This window comes from Phasianus colchicus, chromosome 2 (assembly GCF_987193195.1).
Source record: "Phasianus colchicus chromosome 2, bPhaCol1.hap1.1, whole genome shotgun sequence".
Classification (NCBI taxonomy): domain Eukaryota; kingdom Metazoa; phylum Chordata; class Aves; order Galliformes; family Phasianidae; genus Phasianus; species Phasianus colchicus.
Genome location: NC_143437.1, coordinates 91,015,614 through 91,041,348, shown reverse-complemented (window position 1 = coordinate 91,041,348; position 25,735 = coordinate 91,015,614). Strand labels below are relative to the sequence as shown.

The 25,735-nt window shown below is 36.8% G+C and overlaps 1 protein-coding gene across 17 annotated transcripts in view; it reads left to right on the top strand.

Annotated features, from left to right (window-relative positions):
• Nucleotides 1-25,735, top strand: part of DLGAP2 (DLG associated protein 2) — a 453,855-nt gene that overhangs the window by 214,187 nt on the left and 213,933 nt on the right. For all 17 annotated transcript variants that reach the window (XM_090136327.1, XM_090136320.1, XM_090136322.1 and 14 more), the window contains one exon: nt 11,729-11,761. In XM_090136327.1, the coding sequence (XP_089992453.1) occupies nt 11,729-11,761 (33 nt within the window). The remainder of the gene's footprint in view (nt 1-11,728; nt 11,762-25,735) is intronic.

Here is a 25,735-nt window from a genome sequence, read left to right as displayed (position 1 = left end):
ATGCCAGTCCTGCAGGTAACCTTACTCGGAGGCTGTTTGAAGGGTCAGTACATGGAGTACAGCACAGTTGTGTAAAAGAGAACGGCATGAGCTTTTTGTGACTGAAGCGGATTTTCTACCATTTGAATATTTGGGCAGAAAGGCAAATAGGGTGGCAGTTTCTTGGCATTGTCTCTGAACACGGCATGATATATCTTATATGAGAAACTGCTCAGTTAAGCTGTGATTTTACATTTTCTTACTGTACATTTGTTTCCACTATCTTGTTAGGGAGCAGAGAAAACGGTTTGTTATTCTAAGATGGAAAGAGATATTCTCAGTTACAACAGAAATTTTACTTAATGATTTTGGAAAACAAAACAACACGAAACTAATAGTGACAAGCTGATTTTGCTGCAAAGTCGGTTGACTAATCTGAGAATTTTCAGGCACTTAATAGTGACTAGTGTATTCTAATAGCCTTGAAAATGATGTGTAATTATCTTGATCTTGTGTTTGACACTACAAAGCATTTTATTTCCAAAATGCAATAACATTCAGATGGAGCTAGCAGCAGTATCCTGCCCCTAGGCTGGGCTTGTCCATGAATGTTTGTTCCAATTATGATAATATCAATGATTTTTACTTAATTAGTAGAGTATATTATGCATTAATTTAAGCTTGAGAGTTTTATGAGTACATTAATAACAACGTCTCACTTATGTTGTTTACACTGAGGTTCTAATTTCAGTGATTTTTAAGAATTGGACAAAAGCGTCTCGTAGGAATTTTGAGTGTTTGCACTTCATGTTCCCCAAAGTTTCTAAACAACGTATCTTGATGTATGGTGCTTAGCATTTACAGATATGGCATAGTGCAGGTTGACAATTCACACACTTTTTATTTAAACCTTGGGGTTCCTTTTGATAATTCTGCTCTGTATATAGATTCCCTGTAGTGCAGACCTGGACTTCCTTGTAGCTAAGTATTGAAGAAATCACCAGACCATGGCAAAAGTGTTAAGGAAGAGAAGGTCAGATCACTGACAGGAAATATTGGCTTGCTGCTGTAATATAAAAGGTGGCTGGCTGCAAACAAGTATCCATAGCTGTGTACGTGACAGATTCAAATAAATAAAAAGACTACTCACATAGTTAAAGAGAAATAATAACTTTAAATCTGTTGTTTCAGCTTTGCTTTTGGCTACTTAAGGCTAAATTTTTGAGTGTTTCTGGAAAAAATTCAGCACTTTTAGTTGCTGAATTCTACTGCATTTCAGTTTTAGCTTCATGCAGTATTTTTGGACTCTCATCTCTGCAGTTTTACATCTTTTTGTCAAAAGATCTCCATTTCTTATTGATGTTCATTTCATTGCAACTGGAATTTTGGATTGTTTCTGCTTTTGAATATTTGCCATTCAATAAACAATTTTGAGATGTGCCCAATTTCAGTTGTTCCAGTATAGGGGATCTGGACAGGTGTGGAGTCTCACTGTGCCAGAACTCAAAGCTGATTTTAGCAGCTGTTTTACAGAAAATGGCAGACATTTTTTTTTCTGCTAAACCAATTGGAGAGTTTCTGTTACCCCAAATAAATCTTTATTTTATATTGTGAAAGCTAAAAGTACCGTTATCATTTTGAGTTCAGGTCTGAGTCCTACAGTGAGCCCTCTGTGACTTTGGAATGGTCATGGCAGGGGTCATGCTTATGAATCCAGTAAGATGGAAATGTTTGAACTTATCCATGGACCTCTGAGAGTGTTCAAGCACATTTTAGTCTATTCACTCTTAAAGAGTTTCTATACTTTATTTATTAGCACTTGTTTGGTGACAAAAGCTATACAGATTTTTTTTTTTTTTTTTGATTGTTTGGTATTTCACACTACATTCCTATGGCTTGTGTATTTGCTCACTCACTGGAAGATATCATCCTTTAATGGAGAGCAGAGGTTACATGGTAGCTGCTCTCATAAGGCATGCAGATACACTTAGCAATGTCATTAGGCCTCAAAAGTCATCATAGACCGCTCAAGACAGAAAACCTTAGAGAGGATAGGTCAGGGCTCATATAAGCAGGTTTGTTCCCTCCACCATGTACTGGCAAAGGAATGCATAGCGGCTTCCTTCTCTGCACATTAGAAATGGCTTGTATGGCACGTCGGGCCTTGAACTGTGGTCTATACCTGTTGGGAGACATTACACATTAGAGTTTACTGCTATAACCTCCTCAAATAATCACTTAGCATGTGAGATCACTGCACATTCGGGACTGGACCAGTTCAAAGCGTTAGTTATATATCACTCCTTTCATGTTTGATGGTCCTTTTATTGGGATTTCTGCAGTGAGTCTTTGCAGCAATGAATGCTAGCTGTGTACTGAACTGCATTAATACAACTAGCAGGTTTTAAAGGAGGTAATTATTCCCCTTTTTACAGCACTTGAGATGTTGTGGTTATGCCCAGTTCTAGACCTTGCCCCACCATAAGACACAGACAAATTGGAGTGTGTCCCCAGTACAGCCACAGTAAGGTTAGGGTACTGGAAGACATAGTGCCCAGGGAGACACTGGGGAGGGCTGGGTTTGTTCAGCTTGAAAAAGAGAGAGCTAAGAGAAGAGCAGTGCTAAATGCTGTTCTCAGCTGCTTAATGGTCATTGCAGAGAAGATGGAGCCAGACATCTGATGCAGCCAGACAACATGCAGAGTGAAAGGACAAGAGGAAATTTATAGATGTTGCAGCAAGGAAAACTGCAATTAGACAAAAGGTAAAACTTGTTCATGTTGAAGGTGATCAAACACCACAACAGTAGGCCAGAGAGACTGCTGGTTCTCCTTCCTAATGGTTTTTCAAAACTGGAGTGGACAAAGCCCTGAGCAACCAAATGTCACTTTGCAATTGACAGTACTTTGTCTTCAGGGTTAGACTCAAGACATCTCTTCCAACTTATGTTGTTCTAAGTCAGTATATGTTACTGAGTTTACACAAAGAACATCATTCAGTGGACTTGGCCAGCAAGCTCTCTCTTAAACTGACATGATGACTTCTTGATGACATCTCCTTTTTTCATATTAAACTCAGTTTTACCCCTTCTAATGGTTGTATCATGGTCTTTCACACCTTCTGTACACCCTTGGCATTTCAAATGACCTCCTTAAATCTATTTGCCAGCTACTCCCCCCCCTTCAAATCTTTTTGAAATCTGATTTCAATATGAGAGATAAGAATGAGAAAGGTGAGAAAAAATCAATTTAACCTTCACAGTATTAGAGAATGTAATCTAGTCTATAACTGTGCTGTCCCATCCTATATTTTTTGCTATCTTTCTATCAGGTTCTTTGTTATATCACATTCAGCTTGGATTTGTACCATTTTTACTTGTTCTTAGGAGACACTGACATTTTTGGCAAGATCTCATAAAGTGAGAAAAGTAAAAGAAGAGAGGAGGAAAAGACAGAAAAGGAAGAATGGTGATAGAGAGAGTAGTAATTTTTTGCATTAGTATGCTGTTGAGGTTTGACCTCATGTCCACCGTAATCTGCTGAGACTTGCATTGGTTCCAGAGGGGTTTTGAAGCAAGTCTGAGGTGCAGAATGTCTTCAGTTTGGTGTTGCACAGAACTCTCATGGGTCCACACTCAGTTTATTGGTTTCCTCTACTTGATGCTCTTCATAAAGATGCAAGAGTGCGATCAGCAAATTGGTGAGTTTTTTTCCCCCTCAGTTTTGAGGAAGATGACTGACTTTAAATCCAGAATGTCAAATACTGGAAAATGAGTTTAAAATGAGAAAAGCACATAGATTTGTCTTTTATAAACACATCTCAGGTTTTTTATTTTTGGACTCATTCAGAATATTTGAACTCTTCAATACTGTGCATTTGAAAAGTGTCAGAAGTGTGCTAGCGCACATACATTTTATTTCTGTTTATAGCTGCTCCTCTAAAAACCAAGTATTTGTGTTCAGATCACCGAGAGAAACATTAGCATGTGGTTTTTTTTTTTTTTCCCTTGAGTAGTTTATATTTTATTTTTTATCACTACAGTTACATTTGTTTTTCTATGAAAATATTTGAGTGCCTGGTCTCATCGTTCTTTTCTGAAATCTCTTCTGGCTTGGTTAATGCACATGTAATGTATAAACTCCATATGGAGGAGGATCTGATATGCAAGTACTGTGAATAGGTTCTGGCATTGCTTTGAGCATAAAGTTTGTACTTTTTTTATCTGGGGAAGATAATGGGCTTTTAGTGCTTGCTTTATACATTTGGTTGAATGTCAGTTCGTTTGCTCAAAATGATACAAAATCAGCTGCCAGGTTGGTTGATTTTTCTTCTGCTTTCAGCTCATTCAATTTTAATAATGGCTATTCTGTATTTTTATAATTTAAACTTCTTTCAGTTTCTTCTCTTCCCAGGGCAACTAATTTCCCTTGCTCTATCTTTCCCAATATAGCCCAGCTGCTATTCTCTCATAGGCAGCTATTTCCCCCCCGTCCCCACCAAGACCTGATCATGAGCAGTAAAAGGCCTTTTTATTTGTGAATATTCCAATTAAAAGCTTCAAGAAAGCTGTTCCCTATGGTAGAAGTTGCAAACTTGGGGAAGTCTCCTCTGGGGAGTAGTCAGCAGTGAAAGGCAGGCAGGTGCTCAGGAAAGCAGGCTTTTACACTCAACAAGAACTGCTTGTAGAATTGTTTCCAAGAGGGATTAAATGCATTTCTTGGCCACAGCTGTTATCAACTGTTGCTGTTATGGCCTTTTTCAAAAAGTTCTACATGATGAATGGACTCGTGGCAGTTATTGTTACATTTAAATACAACTATTTTTCTTTTTTTTTGCAAATAAAAAAAGGAAATTCTGAGATATATATGTGTGTGTAAATATATAGGTATAATTCCATAGATTTCTTTTGATTACATGACTCACATGAAACTTTTTAATTCTTCTGTGACTGTTGAGGGACAAGGACCCTAACAGTGTTTGAGTCCAAATATAGGTAGATTCTGTTCTTCTAGCACTATTTATCAGCACTCCAAATACTGTAAGAAATAAATTGTTTGGTTATTGCATTGTTTTGATTATTTTTGCAACTCCATAGTTTCAAACAAAAAGTTTTAAGGAGAGTCTGGAACATTTTATGGATTTCAGATGGTTTACATGGATTGTTTGAGCAGGGCTTTTATTGCCAAGGTAGATCAATAAAGTATCCCTTACTGTTATAATTTCATTTTTATGACAGCAGATACTGAAGGTGCCTCTGTCAATCCATGTCTGTAAGGATAAAGTGAGATCTCTTCATGCTGGAAAATAGCAATGCCTGAAATTAGGCCAATGGCACTCTTACAAGTATAAGTTCACAGGAGTGTAACGATGGAAGGGTTCAGGTGGTTTACTGTGTACTTTAAGACATGGCTAAGTTGCAGAGAGTCCAGAGGAGGACAGGGAAGATGAGATGGGCATTAGAAACCACAGCTGGAAAAAGTGAATGAACAAGGCTTAGAATAGTAAAACTGGACTGGAAGAAAACAGTGAGGATCTGAAATAGAATCTTTTTTCTGAGTACATTAGAGATTTTATTTTCCATGTACAAAGTGAAAACCAATGTCTGTTGGTTCTATATAAGAAGAAATCTCTCCAGCTGCAAAGATAATTTAGCAACAGAGGTAATTTACCTGAAGACAGTTGCATTCCCTGTCATCAGAAGTTTGGAGAGAGCATTTTAGAAAAAAATATGTATAGGGAATGCCCTGGTGTTCTTTGCAGAAAGTTGGACTACGTGGGTTTTGTAGGTGTCTCTCAATCGGTTACTACATGCGTGACTGAACACAGAGTGAGAGATGTCAACAGGATTTGCTCTGGCTTCATAGTGAAACAAAGAGAATGACTGTGAAGGAGAGATTCTTGGCAGGTGTGAGAAAAAACTGCAGTGTATCCTATAGATTTGTCAGTGTTTCACCTGATGGTGTTGTGCAACAGTGAGATATTAGCAAGAGGAAAAAGGCACATTTGCACATAAGGGCAAAATGCATAGGAGAGAAAAATAGGCATGAAAATAGAGAATAAAAATAAATAAATAAATAAATAAAAGTTCATAGTACAGTTGGCTTTTATTGCCATTATTATAGCCACGTTTAGATACAGATATTAGACTAAAATCCTAAAAGCAATTAGAAGTCTTACAGCTGCCCTTAAATTAAGTCTTGCTTTTCGGCTGCCCAAAATCTCAGTATCCTGCATAGCTACTCTATGTTTCTTTAATTGTTGCAGAGTTCCATTTCGCCATCAGAAGTAAAATGATATAAAAAGACACTGATGAAACTGTGTGCAAAACTGTTGTATTTCTTGCCTCTGGAACCAGTGAAATGAAAATCTTTTAAGTATTACCTGCTAAATTTCCTTACTGGTATTGATCTATTTTTTTCACTGCATTTTAAATATATGTATACAGTGTTAGTATTTTGCTAAAATGAAAGGGGTTAAGAAAGAAATCTGAGAGTTTTTTTCTATGAGGCCAACAATATTGTGCTCGTAGTTAAATTTAAAATCCTATAGAGAAGGGTGGCTGCAGATGGCCTCTGGTACTATCAGGCAGAAGGAGAGACAGAAAAGGCTTACAGATCTGAAGCAGGGATATAACACTGGATGTGTGCTCTTATTCAAGGGGCAATCATAAGGGCTGAGAGCTTCTATTTTCTGAATATGATGCTGAGGGGGCAGATTATCCCCAGTACTGCTTCTGACCTTTGCATGAGTTCTTGTCATACTATCACTTCTATATATCTAGGTCAAAACTCATCCAGGCCAGACTCCACAATCTAGGTAAGCCCCATTGAGAGTATAGTATACTTCAAAGCGTAGTTAACTTGGAAAAATATTTCCTTTAAACAGATTTCAAACACTACTAATACTGTTTTGGTTTAGTCTTACTACGTTACATAATTTGCATGAGCACTTTAAATAGTAATTTATTCATAATATCTATTTTGTGTCTTTTTTTTGGCCCATATATTGGTTTTCTTTATCATTGCCCTGTATAGTCGATTTTACTTTATTTACACCAACTGTACCTAAAAAGACATTCACGAAGAAGGGGAAGGTGAAAATGTTTAGTGAAATAATTTATCTTCACTCTAAATCTGAATGTTAAACTCAGCTGTTTTGAGAATGAATATTGTCTTTTGCATGACTGGGTTTATTAATTTTAGTGTTACCTATTACTTACGTTAGACAAAAAAAAACTATCAAAATAAAATAAAATTCATATTATTTGGGGGAAACAAAAAGCTCATGTCTCTGTGATAAATTTGTTTCTTCAAAAGATCTTCCTTGTGACATATTTTGTCAGCAATTTCTTGTATCTGGGAAGATTGTTTCTGTTGGCTGGCCAATTTCAAAATGATAGAGTGAGATTAATAATATGAATATGATATTTCCGTGTTCCGTTGATTTATGGGGCTCCAAATCTCCAAACACTCACCTATCTCAGTCATTTTTCTTCTGAGAACAATGACAAAAGTTTCTCACATGTATGAGTGTTTGCAGGAATGATCATCTTTAAGTGAAGCTGATTAGCAATGTGTTAAAAAGAAAGAATATCTCCTGTGAATGCATCATCAGAATACTTTAGGTGAATCAGATATCTAGAGGCATGATCCACTAATAGGGAATAGTAGAAAGAGAGGTTTAAGAAATACTCTTCTCTGAAATGTAGTAACAGGTCATGTTCCTCACTCTTAATGTGCAGTAGCTTAAGCATTTTCACTTTAGACTTCATTTCACCCACTGTGGGCATACAGAAATTGCCTGAGGCTGAGATTTCATGACTCCCTTGAGCTGATCCATGGTCTGGTGGCTCCTGGAAACAACAGCCTTGGTCTGCCTCATTGTGCCAAGATTCCTCCCTTGTGCCATACATTAGCAGCAGGATAATTGCCAGGTGACTTGAGGCAGGGGACTGGTCTTATTAATACTTCATTTTATTCTTTTACTTCTTTCTGAAATAAGTTATGTACAGGCTGACAGCATTCTCCCATTGCAAATGGTAATGCTGCATGGAGGGCTACTGCACAAGGGGTCTAATCAGCAGATAGAGGCATTGTTCTTCCCTCTGGTGAGAATACAGGTGAATATACTACATTTGGTGCGTGGGGGTCCCTGCTTCAGAAAACACAATGAGACATCAGAGTGACCTAGCAGATGGCCATCAGGTCTCTCTCTCTCAGGGACTTGACCTACAAAGAAAATACTTGAAGAAGCTGGGCTGATTTATTTCAGTAAAGTAGTGATCCACTAGCAACCTATGTATGTCTGAAGAATTACAGAAATGATGGAGCCAGAGTCTTTTTGGCAGTCATATAAAAAGGAAGGGAGGTCACAAACAGCAGGTTAAGAGATAGGGGTAGGACTGTAGAAAGCTGAAGCAGCGCTGAAGTAGGTTGCCAGCTCCGTCCCTGGTAATTTCCAGGAGGTGGCTCTCAAAGCCCCATCTGAGCTGAACATGAGTGGGAGCAGCCTTATTTCAGCAGAAGGCTGGGCTAGGACATCTCAAGAGCTCACCTGTCAGTGAACGTTTCTGCCTTGCTGTGAATATTACTGTGAAGACAAAGCCTATGTCTAAGAGATGTCACAACGCACAAAAAAAAAAAAGTGTGCACTTACAAAAAGTGATTTACCTTATCCTAATATATAGTTCCACTAACTAATTGATCTTTAAATATTAATTTATATTTGAAACATGAATTAGAGCATAATGGGTGGTTTACCCAATCTTAGGTCACCTGCATCTCAGCCTCAGTATTGTCGTTTCACCTGATGGAGTAGTAACTTTTTAACTGTTGTCATGTCCTTGGTTGCTGCCATCCCAGAGCTCAAATTTAAATTAGATTGAAAGGAAAAATTCCTAATTAATTCAGGTATTGAGTACTTAGCTATCTTCCTGAGAGAGCTGTTCTACCAAGATGCAACAATTTCCTTCCAGAAGAAGAAGAAGAAAAAAAAGTTGAAATAAGCTTCAATACCCAGCTTTTTTACAAGATTTTAAGATGTCTGTATTTATAAAAAATGTAAATGTAAAAATATCTGAGTGTGATATTCAGGTAGGCTTGCAATCTTTCAACAATTACCACAGGATGTGTGGATCTAAATAGACTTAATTATTTTCCACATCATATGGAAGGGGAAGAGGCACCTAGCCTGCCCATAAACTCAGGACCTTAAGCAAACACCAAAATGAGTGGTTGTCCATCAGCCGTTGTGTGGAAAGCTGGCAATCTTCTGGGCGACTTTCTGGCATCAGTCTTATCTGTAAGCATTATTTTGAGTTAGGCTATTGTGCTGCAGATTTATAACAGTGCTGTGGTATATTAAGGTCCTTGAAAGCCTCAAGAGGAGGGCGCCAAAGCTGATAGAAGGGCTGAGGCAAGCTGAGGAACATGGAAGCTGTCTAAGAGAAGAGCAGGACAAGAGGTGACTTCATTGCTCCCTGCAGCTCCTGAGGGAGGGAAGTAGAGGGAGATGGCAGAGGTCTCTGATCCTGGGAACAGATGGCAGGATGGGAATGGCACAGGGGAGGGTCAGACTGAGCACTGGGAAACTTCTGTGTTGTCAGACATTGGAACAGACTTCGTAGAGAGGTATTTGATGCTCCACGCCTGTCAGTATGCAAGAGGCATATGCATAATGTTGTTAATGCACTTCAACTTTTGCTTAACCCCGAACAGCTCAGACAGTTGGAATAGATTATATATGATAGCTGAAACAGATGACCTTTCCAACTGAACTGTTCTGTTTGGGTATTGGCACTGAGGTACACTGATGGGGAGAAGAGGGAAGCTACTAATTTGTGCTATTGAGTGGGGACCTTTGGAAAATGGTGTTGAGAGCTGCAAAAAATGTCAGGCTATCTCTTTGGGCTGTAGCAAACCAGTGAAATGGTTGTTAGCAGGAATTAGAGGATCAGCAAAAAGCCACGAGTTCAGAAACTGAGTTCCAGCTTGTTCTTCCTTATCAATCAGGACAATAAAGTGCAGGCAGCCAGGCAGCCCCTCTCAGTCCAACCTCAGAAAGTCTTTGAATTAAAAGTGAAAAAAATCTCTGTGCTCTTTCCTCTGCATCACTCCAGATTGTGACAAGTGCAGTTTTCATCCAGCAGCAGAAGAACGAGCCTTGTGCTATCTGCCACTAAACTTTTTATGCTTTTTGCCGGTGGGTTTTCCCAAAGCAGCCATTGGAGTGCTGCATGCAGTTTGTCACTGCTGCTGGATCTGTCAGAAGATCAGTCAACACCGTGTTTCACAGTGCCAGCCTGCATCAAAATTAATTCCTCTTCTCTTTCATGCAACTTTATCATGTTTTAAAAACTGTACTCTGCCTAACAACAGTAGTTAAGTTGCCTGAATAAACATTACTTTTCTCATTCCTTCCCATCATGTACACTACAACCTCTGACAGTATTAAAAAGCAACAACTATAATTTTTTAAAACATGTGAAAGATGTAGGGTCAAGTACCTTTACAACAGTGGGCTACTCTTATCTGTACAGAGAAAGGACTTCTAAATAACTGGCAATGTCACAGTGGCACTATAAAGGTGAAATCATCTCAGTGTATGCATTTCATATTCTATGTTTCTGTTGTTGTTTGTTTGTTTTTCTTAAAATCACAGCTAAAGTATGGTCTTCCATTTGGCATTCAAGGACAGAAAAAAATATCAACAGGCTTTTGGGTTAAGGGATTTGCATGTAATCAGGAACACTGAGCTGTTGGGGTTTTTTATATCTTAATTTATATTAAAATATACACATACTTGTGTGTCTGCCTGTGCATATGTATTTTTGCTTCAGAATACTTTTTGCTGTTGGAGTTGTTTCATCTGAGTGTTAAGATGGAGATTCCAGGTAGTTGTGACTGTAAAATATACTGCACTGCTTTGAAGAAAGACTTTTTCCAGCTTTATCAGAATTATCTACCAGTTTGATTGCAGTCCCCATGATTTCATTTGATTCTGTTCCTTGGGTTCTAAATAACAGCTTTGTTCTGCAGCTTGATGCTAATACCCGACAAAACTCAGTCTTGAGCAAGGAATGCTTAAAGGGTTTCCTTTGTATATGCACGTATTTCTACATTATCCAGTGTAATTTTTAAGGCAGCCAGCTTCCAAATAGTGATATGTAAAGAAAATAATAATTGCACAATTAGAGACTGTGTGTTTATTATAATAAAGCTGTGCTTCCCTCTTATCTATAATCGAATATTTTGTATGATATCACAGCACTTTTAAGTTGACTATTTGACTTATTCATTTGCCTGGAAGGACTTGGAAGTCTTCTATGAGAAAGGAATGTAATACCTTTGTCGCTTTTACTGTTTATTGCCTCCAATGATAAAATATTAAGAGGCTTAAACTCTTTATTTGAGTGGCTGCTGTCACTGATCTACAGCTACAAATACAAAAAAGTTACGCTGAACCCAAAAGTCCTGCTACCTGCATTTGATTGAAATATGTGAAGGTGATAGTTACATAAATAAAGCTAGAAACTTTTATGGTTCTGTTTAGAAAATGTTTTTTTGCAAACTGTCTTTTAAAAGTTATGTTGCAACTGTTAAAGAAATAGATGCTAAAAATGGAATTGCATTTTCCATGCTAAATCTGAGTTCCATAAGGTTTCTTTTATTTGGATGTAGTTACGACTTCATAACTCTACACCACACAGATTAAAAACAAGAAATCATAATCTTTCTCTTTTTCTTTTCAGAGTCACAGTGTACACTCTGTGGGGAGCCTGAAGGTGAGCATATTTTCCTCTTCATATTTTTCAAAGCAACTAGTGGTGAATGCTTGACTCAAATGACACAAGCGTGAGAGATTGGAAATGATATCTGAATGATGAGAATGAATGAAAGACTTTCTTCCCTATGTTAGATGGCAAAAATGAATCGAATTAAGCTGAGTAAAGCACGGGATGTGCTTCAGGCAGGAAATATCTTAAAGGACAAATATTCCATTAGAGCAAAAAAGGAAATATTTACTTCTTATTCATTTTTGTGTTTGTCAAGCTGATTTGGGGTAAGAGACAGAGTGAAGAGTCATCTAAGGACATCGCTTTGCAGATGGAAAATGAAAGTATTGGAAATAAAAGGGAAATGAGAAAATATTTTTATATTTAATATGATTTACAGAGAACAGAGAGGCTAATACATTTTAGCAGGTGAAGCAAATAAATATTGCTTTTGAAATAAGGATAATTAAGCAATAACTGTTATGCAGTGCAAATATATGCCCAAGTGAGGATGTTTGGTGGTTGTTATTTTTTCCCCAAGTGATTAACTGAACACCATGGCGAGACCCGCAGTTTACCTAAATAAACACTGCAGTGATAAGACTGTGATTTTTGAGGCGGGTCATTACTTTAGAAAATCTTTCTCTCCCTTTCTCTTTCTTCTCTCTTTCTCCATTACACACATATTGGTGCCGTTTTAAGAAAATGTCAAAAAAGTTAACCTTAGTTTCAGATCAACCATCTGGAGTCTTTCTAAGAAAAGCAGTCCAAAATAGCAAATGTAACTGCTGAAGCAAAGTATGTTCTTCAGAAAAAAATTATAGATTATGTGTTTTCTCAACAAGGTTCGGCTTTATATCTTGAAACATTTCTGAAAAACAATTCAAACTTCTAATTTTCATATATTTAGAAGGGAGAAGTTAATGAGATTATGTCTGAAAGTGAAAGGCTTTGAGACCTTGCAGCTAGTGATATAACTCAGTAAATTTACCATCCATTATCTGCTGGGAAAATAAAATGTTTTAGATTTTCTTTGGGCTTTGCATTCCTTTTATAGATAGCCATTTCTTGTTTCTTGTGTTGTATTTGATAAACTCATAATTCCACAGATGAATACTTGGGAAGGAAAAATAAGGCAGATGTTTATTTGCCTTCTATGAGATATACCTTTCATAATAGGGTTGTCCAACTCAGAAGTTATACAGTAGATTAGTTCTCTTTTATTGCATACTACGCCTGCTGTATCATTCTCCTTTCTTTTTGTTACTGTTCCTTCATACTACTTCCACATTTCAAACTTTATGTATAAGGATGGTTTAAAAAGGGAATTAAAATAAAATGAAATAAAGCAGTAGTAAAAATATTTAATGTGTATGCAGCTTAAAACCATATAATCAAAGGATAATGATATGCATTGCTGTAGGAATGGTCCTCAGGAACATAATGCTGTTTTCAGTTGTGTAGAAATGAACTTTCCCAAGAATGATATCTCTTCGTTCACCAAATTCCCCACTCAAATTCAGCATTACTGTAATGCTACTTATTAATTCTATTAATTCTCCCCTCTTCGTAGGGAGCCCTTTGCAAAGATGTGGCAGTTACTTCTGTAGTTCAGGAAGCAACTTTGTTTATCTGCACACATTGCCGCACATCTGCGGGACAATTCAGATGCAGATGTTTTACAGAATAAAAAAGATCTGCTGTGGAAAGGAGATGTTTATTATTGATAATTTACATTTCACATCATGGTCATTCAAAGGTATTGCCTGTGGAACTTGTAGATCTGTAAATACACGCATGTGCTGTGTCTGCCTGTGCAACCGATCTAAAGGGAAAGAGTTGGTCAACACTGAGGTCTCTGTTAAGTGGTTGTCTTTTGTAAGAACTGCGAAGGCTTACATGTTCTGCTTCAGAAAACATGGGTTTGATCTGTGCTTTTTGACAAGGATGTCAGACACCATACCTGTCAGTGTGAGTTCTTTGAAAACCAAGGAGCCTGTCTTGTGCTGGGAGGGAACGAAATTTGCAGAAGACAGAGGTAGCGTTCTTGATAAATCCAGTGAGTGCAGCTACCTTGGGTTGCTCCATCTTCCTGAAGCTCATAGCAAGGATGTGTTTTCAGGCAGATGACAGCTGTTTCCTTTGCGGAAGTAATCTGCATCAGACAGGTTGCATTGTCATGGTAAACACTGCGTTTTGCTCCTGCTCAAATTTGAAGTGAGAATGGCGTTGTAGACACATGTGTGACTTGAGTCTTTGTGACAGCCAGCATACCCTGGTGGTGTAGTCCTGAGATGTTTCAACACAGTGACTTCCATGAAGCATTGTTTCTCTTCTAACTTATGGCAGCTATTCACAGAAGTTCGTGAAAGTATCGTATGAATAAACATGATTTGCTATATTACCAAGACAGCAAGGAAGTTAATTTTGTGGCTGCTAAGATTTCAGTAGATCACTCTTATCTTCTCAAAGACTGTGAAAGTGACAGCTTCTCTTCCAGACCTATTTTATATGCTATGAAACTACACTAGTGACCTACTGGTTCTATTCATGGCTTGGGTTGTTTGTTTTTTATGTTGTTGCTGTTGTGTTTTATTTTTTCCCCAGTATTTTCTGATTTTTCTTTTCTTTCCTTCTGAAAGATAAGTAGGGAGTACTGTACAATACCAGCACTTTTCAGCTTCTTAATAAAAAGTCACGTCTGTGGATTCTTTGTAAAACAAGCTTTATTTGAATACTTAGGTCTGAAAAATGTGCTAAAGAGGCCTATCACTGCACAGAGCTGGTTCTTAGTTAACTGTGAAAATTAACACAAGTTCTGGTTCTGTCCAGCATTTCTGTCTCAGAAAAAAATATCAATGATTCAACTTGTCTTCGGAAATCCTTTAGCCACTGGAAGCTAGAAGCTATAGTTCACTGGATTCAGGTAAAACATCATAGTGTGCTTTGCTCCTAGTTAGACATTGCTGTCCTATAGGCTAGATTTAAGGAGGAAGTTTTTCACCCAGAGGGTGGTGACACACTGGAACAGGTTGCCCAAGGAGGCTGTGGATGCCCCATCCCTGGAGGCATTCAAGGCCAGGCTGGATGTGGCTCTGGGCAGCCTGGTCTGGTGGTTGGTGACCCTGCACATAGCAGGGGGGTTGAAACTAGATGATGATTGTGGTCCTTTCCAACCCAGGCCGTTCTATGATTCTATGATTCTAAGACCGAGAGAAAATGGAAACATGGTTTTCTCCAAGTAGCTGCTGCTGGCAGTCATGGGGGACAGAACATTGAGAACGCTGGCATTTGATCTGACCCTCTGTTGATATTCTTATGGGCTTGTGTTCTTCTCAGTTTGAGGTTAAATAATAGTGGCTCTGTGTGGATTTTTTTTCTTTATATCCATTGAAGAAAGAAAGCCTATGTTAACTTTGCTGTAAGTATTAAGCTTTCTTTACTGTGATGTGAGTGTGATGCTGATAACAATTTCCATTTTATTTAGAAATGTTCTGTGATGTAAATGAACATTCCATGTAACAGTCCTGATGCATTATGAGAGTAATAGAATTAGGCAAAGACTGTGGAGTAGACAGTAGGCAGTTCAACCTATTGTTCACCCTGTTATCTGGTACCTCTTGATCTTGCAGTGTATGTACAGACTGTAATATGCACTTCTCATTCCACTGCAGATATGATGTAGCAAATGTCCTTTCAATTCCACAGCATTTAGCATTTAGTCTGGCTCTCCAGAAAGATACTGCTGTTCAGAAAGGCTATGAGAAACAGTACTTCTGTACTTTACTGTGATCTGTGCTAAAGTTAGCATGGAAAGAAGACTTGACTTTCATTATGAACAGTTCAGTCAAGACCTCTAATTAAGATGACAGTTAAATAAATGAATATTTACAAGGAATGAGATGAAGGTTACAATGCAGTACATTAAAATACTACCAGTCCATATTAGAAGTACCCCAGTATGAAATACCAAGTTGAATCTTTACTGCCCCCACCACTGGGAAAGAACATAGAGAGTAGGTGTCTATACGTAGTAAACTTGATGAAAATATGTGAGGAGCAGTCCTATGTGAATGAATGTCAAGATGGTTTGCTCTGTGTTATTTAGAGAAGATATCAAAGAAAACAAAATACACCTACTACACATTCTTGATAAATGATGCCTCCCATTCTTCCAGGAGATCAGGAAAACTGTAAGTTCTAGTTCTTTAATATGTCCTGAGCAAGTAAATATTCAAAAGCAGGACAAGTACAGCTCAGAAGAGCAAACACAGTTATGGAATGTGCTTCCATGATGCGATTTCTGCGATTGACTAATATTAGCACTGTATGTTTCAGTGAACAGTAAGAATATTCCGATGGATCTGGAATAGGGACAAGTCTAATTATTTTCAATAATGTTTTTATACAAACAAAATAACTACTGCTCTTTTAATAGATAAAGGAGATGATGCCCCTATGTATAAGCTACTGCTTCATAAACCATTTATTCATTCTTGGTTTTGATTAATTTGTAACCGAATGCCCCGATGGACCTGGTCTGTTTTGGGAATCCTCATATCCCTTCTATTTAGGCCTAGTTTACATTTTCAAGCTAAGATGCCAACATTATTTTGTCTATCTCTGAGAAGAAATGTGTTTGTGCAAAATTTGTACCAAAGTTACAAGAATGCCAGTATGTGGCTCATTTACCCATACACAATTTTATGTCAATTAAAAATGCAAGGCTTTTTAATATGATTAAATGTTAAGGATGCAATTAAGTAATTTTTTTGAAGTAAAAGAATTGTTGAATGTTTCATAATCAAAACAAATGGCACTTTTGAATTGTGTGCATTCACTCAGAAGATGCATGAAATATTCAGTAGAATTTTGGAAATACAAGTACTTTAACTTTTGAATGTAAATAATTGACAGGAACAACAAAAAACCTTTTTCTGGAGGAAAATATGACTTTTTAGGATATGTGCATGTAAATGTCAATATTAGAGTGGTGCATTTGCTGCAGGTACTGCCAGCTTTAGTGCCATCTGCAGTCTTGGTAATTCTGATGTGTTGGAGTTGGGAGAGAAATAAGTCTTTTTTTGCTTTTATTAAAATAAAGGATTCTGGACATTAGTAGTTCAAAAAAGTATATCTTAAAATTCGTGCTATATTTTAATGCTGACAGTGCTGCATCTGTGTACTTCTGGCTCCAATAGAAACATTTCCCTTGGTACCTAGTGGAAAACTATTACAGGCATGTTAATAACCCCAGAGAATGTTGCTAATCTTCATTTCACTAATCTCAGCATTCAGTAATCGGCACTGAAAACTGGCAGTTTTACGACTGTTACCAATGACTTTCAAGAGTCCTTAACTCTTAACTTTTTTAATACTTATTCTGCATTTACTACACCAACAATTATCAGAAAGAAAACCTGAATTTTTCTATGGAAAGAAAGTGTATTTCACAGCACATAATCCTGACAGTATCAAGAAAACAATAATACATAATAAAATCTACTTTGCCTGATTTTAATATTGCTTATTTTCTTTTGAGTTATATAAAAAAAATCACATTATTTTATCAAATTAGAAAGATTTCTTCTGTATATGTACCACTAAAGTAAATGTAGATTACTGTTCCTTCTATCGCCCTAATGACAACTTGTAATTATTACTTGAGGTGATTGACATATTTCCACCTTTATTCTGTCCATTATGAAAGACTTTATGGAAATACAGAGCCGAGGACTTAAAGTGAATTTTGCTTTGATCTGTTTGCATGCCAGCTCCTTAGTGTGCAGGAGCAGTCACATTCATATGTGAGCTTCTTTGCTAACATTTTAATAACAGGTTCTGGTAAAATCCCTGATGGTACAAAACTTCCTCCTGATCAGAGTATGGCTAATATGTCTGTCTTTGCTTTTTGCTTTTTGGCACTACTCTCAAAGCAGAGTGCTTTGATTTTTCAGCTTCACGGAAACCTTTTCAAATTGCATAGAAATACATTGCTACCATTCTCCATTGTACAGTGCAAAGATGTTGAATATTTTTTTTACATTTAGAGCATAGGGAAATATGCAGTTTATGCTAGACATTTTTTTCACTAAAATAATCTGCAAAATTTGGAGAATACATGAATTTAAATATTTTTAAATCTCTCAATAAGCTAATGTGTCAGATTTTACTGATTAATTTCCTTAGGAAAACAAGGTGTAGTCTATTCACAGTATGTATATTCTGGTGTGTCACGATTGCTAGGAAGTAGGTGCAGTATGGTTTTATTCAAACACTATTGAGAAACACAATGCTATTGTATTTTCATATCTGCACTTGAGCAGACAGCAGAAGTTGTTTATAGTACGTCTGCTACAGAGTTAGTTGCAAAGAAAGCACACAGTGATTGATTACACTTGAAGTATTTGAAAATTTCAATGTGAACACTTCTAAATTGTATAGTTTATATTCATATAGTTTGCAAGCTTGTAAGGTTATATATGGCATTAGTAATACAAATACTTGTCAACAACAAGGAATAAATTTGCACATCTTATTTGCTTGTTCTGAAGTCAGAAATAAGATATTTAAAGGAATAGAGCCTACATAAGCCAGATGTGAGACAGATAGTCTTTCTTTTTATCTGTTTGCTTTATGGAACATCTTGTAGTAATTGAAGAGCACAGTCTTAAAAGAAAAAAGGCTCTTAAAAAAAAAAATCTTTAAAAAATGTTTTCCGGGCCTTTATTTGTCATTTATATTTAGTGTAAATTAAACTAATTTCTCAGTTTCTCCTTCTCATATGTATGTGAAACAGCTGCACTCAAAACGCCATTGTTGTCCTTGTTTTTTTCATCTACTGTTTCAATCTCCTGGGTTGTGCAAACTAAAAAAAGCTGATTTAATTTGGACAAATGCGACGTAATCCCAAATGCAGACACTACATTCATTTTACATTGTTGTGATTAAAAACCTCAACAAAAACAAACACAAGAGTCATCTTTCCTGCTTCAGTGTGAATGAGTAAATGGAAAGTTCATTTGATGTATGTGTGGGAAGAGCTGGTAAGCTCGTAGTCACTGCACACCTTGGGTTGCGTGCAGCTTTAGTAACGTGAACAGCAGCTGCACGTTATTCAGTTCTATAGAGAACAGGATTTAGGCATTTGCTGGAGTAGGAACAATATAAGCAAGGCTAGTGCAGCCTTAAAGATGCTGATGTTTTAAATTAACTTTGGAATCAAATTCTATATGTTTAAGAATGCATATTTCTTTCATTGCTCTTATTTTGCTAGCTGTTCAGTCTGTTTTTATATTGAATGACATGTCTTGTTTTGAGTGGTCATTGGTATCTGTCAGATGTGCTTGCTTTATGTTAATTTCTGCAGTAGCATGTTTCTCTTAAGACATTGTTTTGGAGTGGTGATGTATCATAACTAAGAATGTTTATCTCAAATAGTGTGAGCAGTCTGTGCTTGAAGATGGTCTTCTTTCCCTTTACTTCCAATTTTCATGTTCTGCAATGCTTAGAGTTTGTGTATTTAACTGTAATAGTCCTTTGTCCATATACATAACTGACCCCTTTAAGCTGAGCAACAGTGGTTCTTGAATATTGCCTGCAGCTTCTAGCTTCCTTTATATCTTAGAAAAATATTTTTGTGCCTGTGTAGGAAAAGAAGTATGATGGATTTTTACCAAAGCATACAGATTATTATTATTTTTTAACATTTTAATATTAATTTCTTATTTGTGTCACCAAAGATTTGACTGAGTAAAGTTGAAAGAACAGAGCTCATAGGTAAACTTGAGATTCTACACTGTAAACCTGGAGAGGATAGATTGCAAGAGCTGAAGTTCCCTGGCTTTGTGCCTTAGTCCCAAACTCAGAGAATACTCAGATGGGTTATTTTCAGACAGCTTTTTGGTAAGGAAAGCTAGCCCTGCCTTAGCCTGCAGCTCAGTAAGTAGGAACTTGTGCTGCAGTGGAACTGTCAATATATTTGCTGCCTTCTAGTAAAAGGTGAAGGTAATTCTAGCAGTTGAACAACACAGAGGTACAAAAAGTGCTATACAGAATCATGGGATCTTCTGTATGCAAAAGAAGTTATGGTTAGAAGTAAAAACATAAAACAATCAGTTGCCATAGAGTTTGAAGAGTACGACAGTAACAGAAATAAGTATTTTCTTCCTACCGCCAGGCACCATGACCTTCAAGACAGTATTTCCAATCCATCTTCTAAACCCATGCCCAAATAAATTACTTGGTTTTTATTGCACCCATGTATGCATTTCATTCTGACAGAGCAGATTATGAATGATTTTTTACTTTGATTCTGGGTCATCAATCTGCAAAGTTAAGAAACTGTGCTAGAAGGAATTCTTTCCCTAAGCCAAAAATGGCATTAATTTAAATGAGACTTCCATGCAGAAGGAATGCTGACTTGTGGAGTGTGTTTGCATAAATCTTAGATAACTTCTGGCAATGTTCACCTCAATGATGTATGAAAATCCTGAGCTCTTATCCCGTGAAGAGCTACTACTGATATTAGTGGAAGTATTATGTAGAAAAAGAGCAAAGAGCTTTCACAGCAAAGAGCTTCAAGCAGACTGACTTCTTACTTGCTGATTATTTTCCATCAGCTTTCATCATACATTTCAGTCACTGGAATGGTCACACACCCTATAAAATATTAAAGCCAACATTTGTCTGTAATAATATGTGACAAAAAATAGCTTTGGTTATGTAGTTGGAAACCCTTTTTTGTATCTGCTGATGGAGTCTTCATGAAAACGATGAATCATGTGGTGGCAGCAGCTGTGTTAATAACAATTAGCTTTGCAGTTGAATGTTAGGCAATCTCTTCAGTATTTGTCTCCAAGGCTGGATGTGGCTCTGGGCAGCCTGGTCTGGTGGTTGGTGATCCTGCACATAGCAAGGGGGTTGAAACTAGATGATCATTGTGGTCCTTTTCAACCCAGGCCATTCTGTGATTATTCTAAAAAAAAAAAATTCTGTAAAATCTAGATATGGTATTGTTCCAGTTTCTTAAAAACTTCATTTCTAATTGCTCAAGAGACATCTCCTCAAGGAGTTCCTACCTTCGTGCTGGTTTTTCAGCTTTAACTCTACACAATGAACTGAAACTTTCACGGATTCTTTTCTCTCAGTGGTAAAACTTAAGAATCATTTTTTTCACTTCTTACAATGGACTCATTTTTTAATTAGAAACTTCAAGTGTTGAACTCAGTTTCACTAATGTCCACTGTCAGCTTCCTTTATGAGATAGACTAATTATTAAAAGTTGGAAATCATTTCTCTTTCAGAATATGTAGAGATAGGAAGTTCTAGAGCTGCTTCCTTTTCAAGTGCTATATTTCTGTTACACCATGCATTTTTTTTTGCCTGTCAAGTATAACGTGTCATTTTCCTTTCCAAGAACAGAACATCCCTGTTTGCAAATCAGATTTCATTTTGAAAAGAGACTTCTTAAAGTGCTTCTCAACAAATTTAAGAGTTAGTGTTCAGGTAGTTCCATCTCAGCAGTCTTTGACATGCTTTAACAAAGGAATCCGAAAACCGCAATGGAACAATGTTCTTGAAGTAGATTATTGCAAATCATGGATTTTATGAGCTGAAATAAGGCTCTAAATTGTTGTCTTCAGATCAGCTGTGTGGTCATGAACTGCAGTGTAGAGATTTTACATTTACCTTTTCCTCAGTAATCTTCAGCTCATCATGTTGATATAGAAGAAAGTGAATTTTCCTTAACACAAACAAAGAACATGCGAGGGTTTTCTATTTCCTTTTGATTTCCTTTGTCTTTATTGCATACAATTGCTATAAAAACAGTTTTGTGCTAGAGATGCAGATTTTCACTTTCCTGGCTTGTTGAAGCAGCTGATTAAGTAATTGTTTAAGCACTTCAGTATTTGCCTTGCTATCACAGAAACAGCACAGAGAAGCTGGGGACATTCCTGAAGCTAAGCCAAAATATTTTGCTTTTTTGGCCTATCCTAACATGCCGGGCACTTTAAGATCAAGGAAAGCCCATGAAGTTCAAATTCTGCCCTTTTCTTCTGTTTAGCTAAATCTTATTTTTGCTACCATAAGGTTTATGTGTCTGTTATGTTTCCTAGCTAGCCAGCTGCTGAGAGTTTAAACCCAGCCTGGGAGAGGATTTCTTGGAATTATTTATTTCATGTTGTAAAAACGCTCATAGGAAAGAACATGTTATGACTGTTTCTTCCATTAGAATTTCTTTAAGGGCACCTATTTGTAACTTCAGAATTCTGTTTCTGCTTGGTACCAGAGGTACTCTGGTCTGAAAGTAAGCTCTGCTTTAAACATGGGACTTGCTTATACTTGGTATTTCTGAGCATCTCCCAATTGATTTAAAACCTAAAAAAAAATATAACAAAAGAAATTATTTGTTTATACGCTAACAAACTATAAAAGGAGGGCTGCTTAGCTTCGGCAGTCTTTCCTGTAACAGCTACAGACCAGGAGACACTGCCCAGGGCAAACTCAGTTTTCAAGTCTGCATTGCTAAATAAGCAACAGCAAAACTGGCTGACGGAGAAGTTCAGGTAATGAAGGGGTAAAATTCAGTTTAACAAAGGAGGTGCCATTGCTGTGGAACAGAACTGAGGTTTCAGATGATGAAGACTTACAGCAGAGCAGAATCATGGAAACATAAAGAACCTCTGAAGTGTCCCCAAAGAATACTCAAGAGCAGGAAGGAATTGAAAAAAGGAGTAAGTCTACCTGTGTTTTATTTAATATGACACTATGTAAGATGTTTTCCTTGCACTAGATTGTGACTTATGTCACAATAAGTTAAAATTGACTTATATGCTGTCTGTGAATCTTCGTAGTCCTTATGTATCTGCTAGCATTCAAGGCCTTTAACCTCAGAAGGTGAACAGTAAACTCAGATTTCCCATAATCTGAGGAGAAAAGAGCATGATCTCTAGAAACAACACAGCTGATTTTCAACTTCTAATTTTGTGAGGTAGTGATTAAATAAAACACAGGCTTTGGATGGAGATTAAACACACCCATTTCTCTTACTGCAGAAACCAGATATAGGAGCAGTACCTAGCAGAAAAAAACTCAGCTGTTGATATGGTGAAAGAGGTAACAGAAGAGGGGCCAAGGCTGATGCCATCATTGAAATTCTTGCTCTGTTCTGTTGATGCATTTTTTTCCAGCCCTCCAACGGATGGCACATTATACACCCACAATGAACTTGCCCCATGTTAGCATTTTAATATGGCCATAGAAGATCACACGCAATCTGCTCAGCTACATAAACGCCTTTCTGCCACAATTACTTCACAGTAGAAAACTTGGGATTTGATGTAGGGTGAATGACAAGGCATCCCAAAGTAACATGATGGATGTGCTTGAAATGGGAACTTTGCACTGAGTTTACTCTACTAGACAAGAGAGGCTGAAAGCTTTGTGTCTGCATCTGTGCTGTATTTCCAGCACTATCCTTCAGAAAGATCAGGTTTTGAAGACATATTATGACTTTTCAAGATCTTGGTTTCTTTGTAGTAGGCTTTAACTAGATGTCGACAAATTAATTCTGACTCCTGGGGGAAGGAAGAAGGCAATTTGTTACTGCCTCTAAGAATGATGGGGATTACAGGCAGAATTGGAGGACGATATGAAGTGGGACAGTAACAAAAGCCAAAACAAAATACTGTTTAATTAGCTGCTATCCCAGCTGGCAGATCACAAAGTCTTGTGATCAAAGTACGCTTACTGTTTGGGTAGTAGTAACCAGAATTTTGTAGAAAACATAAACTATATCTGTAACAAAAAATGAGATTACCCATTAACATATGAAGAGTTGTATCTTCCACTTAGTATTCAAAAAGTACAAACTCTAGAGATATATATTCATTATTTACAATTAAAAAGGGATAGTGAATTTTTATTTTGTTCTTTTGGACACTTCTGATACAATATTAAGTATAATGTAACATTGGAGCTAAACAAAATAAAAGATTACAGTCACTCCTACAAGATATTAAGAATTTCTGTTTTGTCAATCCAAAATAAATCTTTTTCTAGAGAATTAAGTGGTTCCAACAGAGAACTAAAAAAAATCACATAGAAATCAGCACTTGGAAGACTTTTAAAATTTAAAAGCTATGTTAGTAAACAGTGCAATTAAACCTTGCAAGCTATTACTGAAAAATATGTAGCAATCCCAAAAAAGGATATTTTGTGTTTTTATAGCCCGATTCATTAACAAGAGATCTTTCAGAAAATGTTTGGGTTTCTTGTTTGATTGTTTCATTGGTTGTTTTTTTGTGTTTCTGTTTTGGTGGTGGTGGTACAAATTTAGTAAAAAGCCAGTGTCCCATTTAAAGCTCTTATTAATTGACAGTGGAAGCATCACACAGAGCCATGCCAGTCGGTAGGCTAAGAATGTGACAATACAAGACTGAACACATGTAGCTGGTTTAAAATGCCTTACCAATATGCTCTGGTCAGAATGCTTGGTCTGATTTTGTAGTGGTTGGCTGGTTACTAAACTATAAATTTCGAACAATATCTGAAATGTTTTGGTTGAGTTCATGGAGATCTGCTTAATAAACTGTATGATCTAAAAATTGATCAAATGTACAGAGAAGTGAAAGTGACACTATTTAGTAGAAGCAACACTTCAACATAATTTGAAGAAATGAATGATAATTGTTTTCACACTAAAATGTGAAACACAGCAGGGCAATTCCAAGAAGTGCCAGGATCTTCCTTTATTACTGGTTTAGAAACAGATAAACGCATTGTAATATTCACAGCTCTGATGTTCTCTTCAACTCACCATCTCTTCATGGAACATTTTTCACTCTGTGGTAAACATCTCTCCTGTTTCACTGTGAATTTAGAGCCCTAAATTGCCACTGTTCTTCTCTCTGTTTCTTTGCAGCATAATGTATCATGGTCTAGCTACTGTAAATATATGCACAATAGACGATTCTGTTTCTTGTTTGAGCAGGCAATACATTCATTAATAAGTGCTGCATAATTTATTGGGGAAGTAATATGCAGAGATAAGTTAAGCTTCCTAGCAGTACTGAGCTTTTGCCAAGCTTCTTCTACTGGCCAATGTTAGCAGTGAAATAAAATTGATAACAGCATCTCTCCCCACTCACGGGATAGATAATAATCCTATACTACTATAAATAATCCTAATTTAAAATTGGTGAACCAACGTTTTAGGTTGGACTTCATTTTGAAAGAAAAGGTCAGTCTTGTGGAAAAGAAAACTTTTCATGGAAATGTAAGAATGCAGGTGACCGTGTGCTTACCAGTGTTTGATGAAATAAGCATCCTCAATAGCTGACTGACAAACTTACTCTCAGAAATGAGAGACCTGCAGGCCCTACTCTGCTTAGTTCAGAAAAGGGACTCTGAAGCTGAGAGCCCATCTTGCAGAAGAATGCCCTGCTCTGGATTATTGCCTCGTCTGGAACAGGTCTCTTCTGTGACTGCCCTAACCAGTGGAGTATATAATTATTCTTTCTCTGAGACAGATGATGGTTCTTTATCCACAACCATTCAAGAAAAATAGATAACATGTTAACTAAAAATGGTAAAAAACAAACAAACAAAGAAAAAAAGAAACAAACAAAAACAAACAAAAAACTCAGTCAACATCTTGTGATTCCATTGGTAAGGAATAAAAATGAAACAAAGGAATTGCATGGAGACAAGTAGTCTGTTTTAGTGAATAATGATTCAAAGCTATTATTTACATTTTTTCCAATTAAAAAAATGTTAATGTGGATAATCAGATCTAAAGTGTGACATCTTGGTATATATCCCAATACATATAGGAGACACTTGGAGAAAGATCACAATTTGGAGATACCATGGAATGGATTACTAAGGATAGTGCCTTTATTTATAGTACTTATAAAGGCTTTTTTACTGCATAATATTTGGAATATGTAAAGGAAAAGCTTATGGTATGAGGTATTGGTA